Genomic DNA, 11,209 nt, shown 5'->3' with positions numbered 1-11,209 from the left:
CCACCTTGTAAAGTATTCGGAGGGCGAGGAAAGCACGACCACGGAGTGAGAGCGCGCCAACCACGCTTCCGTTGTTAGAGAGCTCCCAGGAACAGCGGTGCCTTACTTGGTGTTTCTGTGATGGGCTGCTGACCTGTCATTTTGGTATTCTGTTCCTGAGGGGTATCAATATTTAATTAAAGCATGGTTCTGGCAGAGCTTAGAGAGCACTCCGTATTGAACTTTCTAAGTATTTTTTCCTGTTAGAACCTGGTGGTGGAGGAGGTTGTTTAAAAATAACATGAAAGGATTCTTTGAGCTTCAGTATTAGGAATGGAATTTTTTTCTACAAAATACAAGTTTTCATGTTTTAAACAGCAGCTAACTTTTGTATATTTTTTAGATGTAAAAAACCTTTATTTTTCAGTTAACTCTGGAAAGTATTCACCTCCTGTATTTAATAAGTTCAACCTCAAGCTTTACTGAGAACGTGCAGGTTATGCAGTCATATGAGATACTTGATTTTGATGCAGTTTCTATAACTGCTGAATATTTTTATATAACCATAGCTGAAAGCTAAAGCATATTTTTATCTGATTCAAAAGGAAATAAAATTTAGTCATAGTTTTCTTCAAGCCATTGATCTTAATCAAAAATTTTAACAGTGACTGGTATTACAGTTAGTTGCTTAAAAGAGCAGTAAAGGAACATAGCGTGTTTCAGAAACTTTGCACACAGATCATCAGTAACAATTTAATACAGTGTTACTGTTTGCTCCTGCTATAAAAGGTAAGAGTTAAAAGGCTGCATTTTTATCTTACTTACAAAGAGTAGTTATTGCAATTTGATACTGTTGATTTTAAAACTCCTGAGAAGTCCTAAAAATTTGCAATAATTAATTTGCAACACTTCGGTAATGTGTTAGAAAACTGTTTTGCTATTTAAAAAGCAAATGAGTTTGTACAAGTCATACTTAACTGGGAGTTCAAAAATCTTCTGCCTACAAGTATGCATGCAAGACAGGTTTTGCAGATAAGGGTTTTTTGTTTGTTTTTCAATAGTTCTAAAAGTTACTCCACTCACAGCTGGGAAGTGATCAGCTGCTTTTTTCCAGTAACCAAACACCCTGGGGGCTGGGGCTGCTGCTGCTGCTGTTCAAAATGTTCTGTGCAACAGCAAAGTGAAAGCCAGCCCACGGCTGATGAGAGGAAGCAGGCATGGGGCAGGTTGTGTTAGAAGTCACTGCTGCAGATGAGGCACTATGAAGAAGAGAGGCAGTGCACTGGGTAGCAGATCACGCTGAAGTTACTAAGCCAACCCCAGAGCATCAATTTGAGATTGATGCTCTAAATCCAGACAAGCTGTTTATTCTAACTAGTTAAGGTGCAGCTCAAACAAGGCAGTAAAATACACATTAAGGTTTTATAAAAGCACCAGTTCATCTAGAGTAAGTGTTCTGCCATTATGCTCTCAGCTCTCCTTCTGGGATTGTGTTAGGGTATGCGTTTGTGAAAATAACAGTTCTTCTCACTCAGAGGCTTTCCAGGAAGTGGCTTTTTTGTTGTGGTTTTTTGGTTGGTTGGTTTTTTTTAAGAATTGGTGTCTCAACTCTGGTGGGATTCTGTTGTGACTGCATTAGATCCTATTCCTTGTTCTACCATTCAGCTGCTGCATCACCTCGAGCACGCCCAGATTCCACAGCGTAGCTTTTCAGTGTGGGGAAGCTCACGAGACTCAAGTTCTTTATGAATCCTTTTGAGATCCACTGCTTAAAAGCACCTGTCTGCCTTAGGTCTATCTTCACATCTCAAAGAAGGTATTCTTTTCACATACTGTGCTGAGGATCAACACGACATTCGCTACCAGATTTTTTTAAAATGTGAAAATATCAGCAGGCTAAATGTTTGTGGTGCATACTGTGGAGTAACTTTTTGGTATTGATTCGAATTTGGCTATCCAAATTGAGTATCTTGCACCTGCATCACGGCCTACTGTATGTTTCCTCATTTTATTCTATTTCTTCATAGCAAACTTCTAGAATCTCAATAGCAAGAATGGAAAAATGTCCCAGCCCTGGCAAGAACTCTTGTACAATAAGGCTGTAGCACATGAACAAGGCTCTGCAGGGAAGCCTGTATTGCTGCTACTCATCCTAGCTATGCCAGAGGAATGGCAGATTTGTCTCACTAGGACTGAACAAATACAGAAGCAGAGTCTTAGTGGAGGAAGTGCTCTACACCAGTAGAGTGAGAACATCACAATAAAGCGAGAATTCAACAGCAGAACATAGGGGTATAGCTAACGGCTCTTTCTCATTGTGCTCAGACTCATGCTGGATGCGTGCTCTTTCCTCCGGTTCCAAGCAGAAAATACGCTCCCGACCGTGGTGTCTCAAAGTGCAGCAGGGGGTGCATAAAGACAGAGGCACTGGCTGAGATTCACTGCTCTGCTACAGCGAATCATCTCCCCAGCTCGTCGTGCTTTCGTGTTAGCAGATACTACCGATCCAACAGATAGAGAGCTTCAGCAACACGGCAATACAGTATTTGTTTGAATACCTAGCATAGGTATATATGTGTATATATATATAAAAGGGAGGTGTGATGCTAAGCTTAGGAACTGGAATTAAGGACTGCAGGTCTACAGGCAACACGGTGTAACAGTACCCTCCAACTTCTTACCTTTGGAACTCCCAGCACAAGGGGTCATGAGCTTTTCCAGGGCTGTTTCCCGAGAGGAAGATGGTGAGTTGCTTGGTGTAAATATATTTGGAGTTGGGCATGGTGTGCAGCGGTAAAAATGACAGTCTAAAAATAGGTAATTTATTGTGTCTGAGGGATCTTGCTCTCTGCAGTTATTAATTTCTTACAAGATTTAAAACAAAAAAAGGGACAAATTCTACTCCCCACAATTGACTGATCATTCAGACGCTGAGCTCTCATACCTAGCATCATGCAGTAGGCCAAGGGTCATGTTATCAAGAGTACATTCATTCCTGATGGAGATAAGTTAATTGTACTGTAGCTTCCCATTATCTTTTTCTGGAAACCTCACATCACAGATGCTGAAGTTTAAGTATTTCCATTCAACAACAACAACAAATCCCTCAGCTCCTATGTGCACAAGATACTTAAGATACTTTCCTGTTTTCAAAAGTGTTATTGCAAATGTTTGCTTCTATAATTAATGTATCAGATAGGCAATTACTTTATTCATACACCAGGAAAGTGGTTGTTTTTTTTGCAAAAGACAAGTCAGAATTTTTGGTAAGTTTTAGCTTGGAAAGGCTTTCAGAATAATAGCTTGTATGTTAGCAGCAATTCTCTCTCACATACTCTGTATCTGGGCCTGCCAGGCTGTCACAACGAAAAAGGCAATTTCATATTCAGCAGATCGTTTTTGCTATGAAAATTGGGGATTTCAAGTGAAGGATTACATTGGAATGTTTTCTTCATTTATTTTACGCTTTCAGGTGGATCTTGCACAGTTTGGCACCTGTGGTGCTTCACGGGTATTTATTTCATAACACGTTCTTTGCCGTTATATGTCTGGAGACAACTTACACTTCTCTGGCCACTGGAGGAGTAGGCAAACTTGAGTTTTCCCACCTGTTTTGTACTTAAAACACACTCAACTTTAGACTACTAACTGGCAAGTATTGTTCCTACCCTCATTCTTCCAGCTAAAATTCTGTGTGGAGATGATCTGTGTTCTACTCACTTTAAATTTTTTTTTAACATAGCAGGAAAAAAGTGATTTATTAAGAGCTGTATCTGTAGTAGAACGCTAAGTTCTTTCCAGGTAAGTTACTTTTCTTCCTAAATTTTTTTCCATGTGGAATACAGGGTGGGATGGGCAGCTCAAGCTTCTAGATGATTGCCTAACAGTAAAGAAGAGGCTGAGAAAAGAAAACCCACATATGCTCCTTGTATGCTGTGCAGCTGTGAGTTGTAGCAGGGATGTACTCTGCGAACGCATATGCAAGTAGCTGCTACTGTTACCCTCATGTTGGATACTGCGGTCCTTTCAGCACTGGTTTTGTATTTTTCCGACTGAAGGAAAAAGGTCTTTTATAAAGTTATTATATATTTTCTCAAGTGTTTCATTTTGACTCAAAGCTTATGAAGCACTTATATAAAAGAAGTCTACAGGGAGATAACTACACTAGTTTTCAGAGACGAGGTTTATCTGTATTTTAACAGTTAAACCCACTATGTTAATAAAACAAAACTTGAACAATAATCCTGCTCAGTTTCAGTATTTTCCCCATTCCTCATATTGTAGAAGAATGTAAGTAGGTAAGAATTGTAAAGTACAGTAGACAACCTAACTGCCAGCTTACAAATGTATCTAGCAGTTTTCTACATGCTAGATGCATTACAAGAGTAAGACTTAAAAAGAATAAGACTGGAAAAAAATTAACTCATCATGCCTGAAAATGTCTTGAGGTCACCTGCAATTTAAAAAAAATTCTACCTGCTGCCCAGCTGCTAATCATGCCTGCTGCCACGCCAGACACGTCTGTCATTCTGGGGCCGGACATGGAGACACGTCTCTTGGGGTGGCGGAGAGGGGTGTTGATCTCTGCAAGAACTACTGAAAACAATTTAAGTGTTCTATCGCTGACTGATTAAAAATAATGTGTGCTCAGTCAGGCAGCATTAAAAGACACAATACACGGATGTGTATTTCCAGAACACTTGCCAGTTTAAAAGCGCTGAATTACAAATCAGATGCCTGACTGAAGACAAACAGGTTGTCTCAGAAACACATCTACGCCAACATGTTGACCTAATTTTGGATTGCCAAGTCAGAAAGTGCGTACATCTACTACTGCTGGAGCTCTCACTTCACAACTCCCAGACAAACACACGGGCCCACGTGATTACAAAATCCTTACCCACACAGCTGGCTGGCTGAAAAGAGTTCTGCTGTATGATGGATGTAGAGATAAACCGTTGAGAGTGAGAACAGAACAATGTTATTTCACTTTCCCAGTTGAAATTCAACTATATTAAATGTGAAGCAATGTTCTAGATGAGATATTTTTGAAAGGAATTTGTTCTACAAAGTTCAGATGATATTTCTGTACCAAACATTTAATACAACAAAGGACTGATTACATGAAAAGTGATCGAATTTGAACAGAAAGTAAACAAAAATGCATATTCAAGATAGTTTAATATGTATTTTCTGAATTAGAAATATCACTTTCTTAAATGAATGAGAATTTCTAGTGTAATGATCCATTGCTCCCCTTCCCCACCACTGAATTACATTATACATATAATACAGAGCCGATTGCAGTTGGAAACAACAATATTAAAATAAATGTTTCATAGATACAAAGGGTCTTTTCTCCACAACATCGTTTTTCTGGTGTCTGGACACCAATTTTAAAGTAATTCTCTATTAGCATTAAACTATATAAGTGCAAAACAATTTTGTTTTAAAAATCTATGATTGCAGCATCCATCTTCCTGAATAACATTTTGAAGCCAGAAAGTAACGACTTTCATTTTCCATGAGTGCATTCCAGGCTGTCTTCTAGCCATCTCTGGTTAAAAAAATCAGTGCAAAATAAACAATGGTGAAGTACTAGTTTAACCATTGAACTTGAGTTTAAGAAACATACTTTATTTTACACTATATATATATTATTTATATATTTATATAGAGAGATTATATTACACTGGACTTGAAAAGTATAAAGAAAACCAAAACTGTTACTATTTTTCCTGCAGCACCAAAGGAAGTTTGTTTGTGGGTTTTTTTTCAACGGAAAACTCTTCCTTGGGTGAGCAGCCTAGCAGTATTAGCTGTAATAAGAACTCGTTACATCACTCCTTTGCAAATTACTATGTGATTCACATAATTCCGTGTTTACACTCTGCCACGTTATCATTTGTGATGCTCTTTGCCTGAAGAACAGCTCCTGGTTCCACTGTCATTACTTCTTGTCCTGCGTTCAGATTTGCTAGCAGTAGTGTGCTGGCTATACTACAGTTCCACTTGGAGAATTGGCCTGGGTTTGGGATGACAATAAACCCTGCAAACAAAGCAGTTTACATTAATCCAGCAAGAGAACCTGACATTAATTTTATAAAGTTCTTAGCCTGAAGCTAAAATGAGTACAATTTATTTTTACCACCATTTGCTCACTCTAGACATCAGCGCCTTCTTTCCTACCAAAGAATCTAAGCCACTATTTTATCAGTTGAGCAGCACACAAAGGAGCTTTCAGTAAGTAAGAAAGTGTCTGCATTTATGACATGTGATGAGTCTGATCCCAGTATTTGATTTAATCTACCTTGCATTTTGAGTCCTTGTAAAAATCATACACCAAAAAAGTGATCAGCCTTTTATTAGGGTAGCAACAAACCAACCTCTTCCAGTACCAACAAGTTTGACGCCTGACCTGATACAGGGAAACGCTCGATCTCTTACATGCTATTGAATATGACAAGCTCCAAATAGAAAAATAGATGATCTAACCAAATATTTATTTTGGTAATTTTAAAAGAGAATGAAACACTGAGCAAGAGTTCAGGACAGACTTCCCATGACAGTTCAATTCTGCATTCAGGAAGACTTTTTACCAGCTTGTTTAATGACATCACCATTCAAATAAAATAAGACTTGCTTCGTTTCAGACACAAGCCCACGACTGCGCGGCAGCCCTTGCTAGGCAGAGGCTACTGTTGCAGATTAAGGCAACCACACCTTACGGGCAGACATCAGTGCACAGATTCCAATCAGTTTTATGTACAGTAGCCCCTTTTTAATCATTCACATAAAAGTAACCATATCGGGCTTATTTAGGAAAAGCTTAGTATCGAAATACAATTTAGTCTTCTTGCAAAGTCTTTATTTACTTGTAATGAGTGCCAGCAGGCTGAGGAGCACAATGGCAGCTCAGCTGGAAGCACACCAGTGAGCACCACCGTGCAACTCCTTCCTACATAGGCATCGTAAATGCACTTTGAGCAATTCCTCCAGAGAGCTGCCAGCTTAGGCTCTTACCTCAATTAAAATCAAGATCCTGCGACTCAGATCCATCAAACTAGACAAGCTGAGGCAGCAATTAGCACGCAATGCAGAATTAGGTCACATCTTCAGAATCTACAGGAGCTCTTTCTTGCTTGGATCCAGGAACTGAAAAAGTCCTGACAGATGGAAGAGAACCCTGACTGTAGACAGAACAGGTGGAAGGAGGGCTGGGCCAGCTGGACTCAAGTCATCAAGATTCTACTAAAGCCACAGACCTTCCTTTTAAAAAACACCTAATCTACCAGTTCAGACACGTTATGAATCTGGACACCTTTGACGGATTTATAGCAGACACTGTGCATGCGTGGGCGTATATACACATGCACACGTTTTATATTACATTTATATGTAATGAAGTATGGTGCTTAATTTGGTGCCCTCCATAGGCCACACCTGCAGGAACCACAACACTTTTTCATTTTTACTTGCTTATCTAGTGGATAGCTGGCTCAAATGCTGTTGAGGTAGACTGAAGTGGGTTGGTCTTTAAACCTCTTTGACATTCAGGCTGTGCAAAGACACTGCGTATTTCCCAAGAAGAGAACAAAAAGTTTCCTAGGTATTAGTTAAGGAGTAGATGGTGAAGAAGGGCAGAATTTTAGAGCAAACAAGATACTGAAGCACTTCTGAAAATTTTTACCAAGAAGGTTTTGTTCAAAAGCGATGAAGATGGATCAGAACTCTGTAGTTCATTACCGAAGCATTCTTCCAGCAGCAGCTAGGTCTTTCTTGCCAGATTACACCCACTAAGCAACTTTCAAGTACCCTGGAAAAAGACATCCAAAGGTATTATTTTCAGTCTTTAATACATCAGTGATCCAAACTGTTCATATGCAAAGATGTGCTTTATAAGCACACAGAAAGTACTAGAGATGGCATAATCTGAAGTCTTTTTCAACAGGCTCATAACGATGCTACACAGACAAAGAGAAGGAAGTGCTATTCTCAGATTTACACTGTAATGCAACCAATTGTTGGGAAACAAAACGAGGAGTCATTCATTTTCCTACAGCTCCTCTAGAAACAGGCAGCACAGGCTGAAATTCAGTGTGCTGCCTTGCTCCCCACCAGCTACCAGGCGCGGGGGCATTCAAGCTTCACGACTAGGAACAAGGAGTCACTCAGTCACGGCTTTGTCTCCCAGGCCGTGAATGCTCCCTGCTTTACAGAGCAGACGTGCCTTGCAGGCGGCTCCGAGTAAGTGAATATTGAGGTACTCCTCGTATTCCAGTCCTTGCTCTGAATTAATTCTGCAGCTCTGAGGAGGCAAGCCAGAGGAACACCAAAGCGGAAAGAATCTCAAGACCAATATCCTTGTGCTACTGCAGAGAGACATTTCAAAAACTTTTGCAAGTACTGCCTTAAAACTTGAGCGGGGACCATGGCCGTTCCAGAACTTCACACCTGTGGCAGAGATCAGAAATTCTGAGAGTTCTTCCAAGTGCTTGATTTCAGAAGACATCTTAGACTTTCTATATTCATATAAGAAAAGCAAGAATAAGAATTTGGTTTTTAGGCACAGACGTTTTACCGAGGTGGTGAGTGTTCTCAGTGGGTCCCAAGTAACAAAAAAAGATTCCATAGAATTTTGCTGTTGTATCACAGCCTTTCAAGCAAGGCCATTTAAGAAGTTACGTTAGGTGTAACAGGAAACTTTAGAAAGCCACATTAGAAAAGCAAGTGAGGGCTCAAAAAAAAGTTACAGTTGTGATATAAAAGTTACCCTATAAGAGTCTCATCTGTAATGCAAAGGGTGTGGGACTAGAATATTTGTAATTGCATTCTCTGGGAATAATATAATGGATAAATTTATGGAAAAAAAAAAAGAAAGTTCCTGCCTGTAAAGAAAGAATAAAGAGATTAGAAGGCAGTGCTTTCTGCGACGAAACCACGCAGCCTAGTCAACCAGGTGGTGAAAGATGGAACAGAAGCTGCAGCAACTTACCAGTGCAACAGCAAAGCTGCACAGTTTAACAGCCGTGGCAGAAAACACGAAAGAACTGAGAGGCCACAACTGCAGCTCTGCTTAAAGAACAAACAGATCATCCTGCGCAAGCAACAGAAACAAATTAAGGCTGTCCAAAAAAGTTCTGAAAATAAATGTAGTCTTTTATTAGCAGTAATATTCTGTTAGCGTGTGGGTCTACAGAGGGTAGGAAATGGAACAGTTACGAGACCCATGTCAGGAATTTGATGAAAACAGCCTTCACCACAATCTCCGAGGGCCCTCCAAGTCGGTCCTACATCATCTGCCCCCTTAACGGAATACTTTACGGCTGAAACGTGCTTCTTCCGCAGAGGTCATTTTTGTCATGTCGATTAGCAGTGTGAGACTATCAAACACAACTGTTCCGGCAATAGTTGCCAGGGCTACTCCATGGCTGTCCATGCATTCTCTGACATCCCAGAACACACCGGACTTTGCATATTTGGTAAAAACAGTCTTGCATGGGTAGGAATGAAAAGCCATGACAAATACAATCAGTAAGGTCATTTCCACCTGAAGTTCACGGCACATGTAACCGTGGTCTGTTCAGATCGACCTGCGCAGTGTGAACACCAAGCCTCCTCAATGCAAGAGATTGCAAGGGGGGTGATTTTCGCAGAAATGCCACATAGGCTCCAGCTAAAATGTTGCATTTTTCCCAAAGACATGAAACACAAGGTTTCACAACAGAAACTAACGCTATGAAAGATCAGCACATAACTGCTGTATTAAAAATAAAAAAATCAGCAAGATACTACTAAGTAGAAAAAAGCCATCGGTAACTACTGAGTTAATATTTTCTTCATCTAAATTAGAATGGCATTAATTGGAGCCAAAGATGCAATCATACATAGGTTCACTAATCTAGATAATAAACTGCGAGTCTGGACACAGGCGCAGGACGTGGGAAGTTAATGTCTATGTGCTGCTTCCCAACACTCTCTGCACAAGCTCAGCCTTCGCCCTGGACCAGAGCGTGCTCCTTCCGCAAAACACCGCAGCTGACGCTCGGCAACTCGCTGGATGTCAGAACGCCACACCTCTTCCTACTTTCTGTTTTGAAATTGAAAGGTAGAAAAATCAAAGCAAAGGGTCTAACGTAACAACCAACCGATGTGGGGAAAAGTACACTTCACTAACAAAATTAAACCAATTAAAAAAAATTGGCTGAATCAATGAATGCCCATACAAAAATAGCATTAATTTGTTAAACCATTTCTGGTATTGCCAGTAAATGAAATAATGGGAATTTATTACTTGAAGAACACTCCATGGGTAGTTTATTCTTGTCCAGAACTGTGATATTCTTGGAGTAAAATTCTGAAAAAGTTATCTGGACCGAGGCCTTTGCTTGACAAAAGAGCCCATGAACCAAGACAGCATTTGAGCAATAACAGTATGCCAAGAGAAGAGATTTTTCACATTTGTTTAAAATTCTGTAGTCAAAACAGCCAAATTGATTTTAAGATTTGCATGAACAAAATCTCCGCCAGTTTCTTATCCAAATGAATGAGCATTTATTAGCTTAACTCTGAACTCCATATACTCACTCAGCTATTAATCTCTAACAGAGTCATAAAATTAATTGAGAATGTTCAAGGAAGCACACACTGGACATTCACATACTACAAAGAAATACTTTGTATGGGATTTAGGGGAATACAGCAAAGCTGACATCTATCTTTACAAAGTCTGTATGTTCACTAAATGGAGTTTTAAATACATTATTTGTTTTCCATTTGCTTATTTTTTTTTCTTTGTTCTAGTAGTGTTACAGAAAAGTGTAACTGCTTCAACCATTTGACACCAGATCTTGTAAAAGCATGTAGCAGCATCGAGGAGGTTTCACTTGCAGCTTCTCTCTGTGTAGATAAAGGAGTTCTCCTAGCAGAGGTGTATCACCATTTTAGTCATTGTCAACAAAAGGAAAAGTCAGGGCTCCTAGAAAACCAGCAGACTAAGACTAACTAAAAATCTGTCGAGTGGTATTAGGCGAGATTACTTCAAGACTAGGATATGACTGGCAAATGGAAGATATGCATATCCAAGAAAAAAAAAAATAAGATGCAACTATTTGTGTGCTGGGAAAAGCACAAAAGGCTTTTGCCAGCAGAAACCTGGTCTGGCTCAAGCAATTGTACCTTAAGCTTCATTTAGGTAGTAAGGGTTCACATGCTTAGGAACAGGTGTTGC

The 11,209-nt window shown here is 39.7% G+C and overlaps 1 protein-coding gene across 2 annotated transcripts in view; it reads right to left on the bottom strand.

Moving 5' to 3' along the window:
• Positions 1-5,072: 5,072 nt before the first annotated feature.
• The window catches only part of WDR20 (WD repeat domain 20), a 47,910-nt gene continuing 41,773 nt past the window's right edge, over positions 5,073-11,209 (bottom strand). Inside the window, exon 4 of one of the 2 annotated variants that reach the window (XR_012764571.1) lies at positions 5,073-6,028. Coding sequence is in view for 1 of the 2 variants with exons in the window: in XM_075426569.1 (XP_075282684.1) it covers positions 5,975-6,028 (54 nt within the window). In the remaining variant the exon portion in view is untranslated. The remainder of the gene's footprint in view (positions 6,029-11,209) is intronic. The other variant, XM_075426569.1, reaches the window with a different exon arrangement.

Source organism: Opisthocomus hoazin, chromosome 7, assembly GCF_030867145.1.
Source record: "Opisthocomus hoazin isolate bOpiHoa1 chromosome 7, bOpiHoa1.hap1, whole genome shotgun sequence".
NCBI lineage: Eukaryota > Metazoa > Chordata > Aves > Opisthocomiformes > Opisthocomidae > Opisthocomus > Opisthocomus hoazin.
Note: the sequence above shows the minus strand (reverse complement) of the source record. Positions and strands in the feature narration are given on the sequence as shown.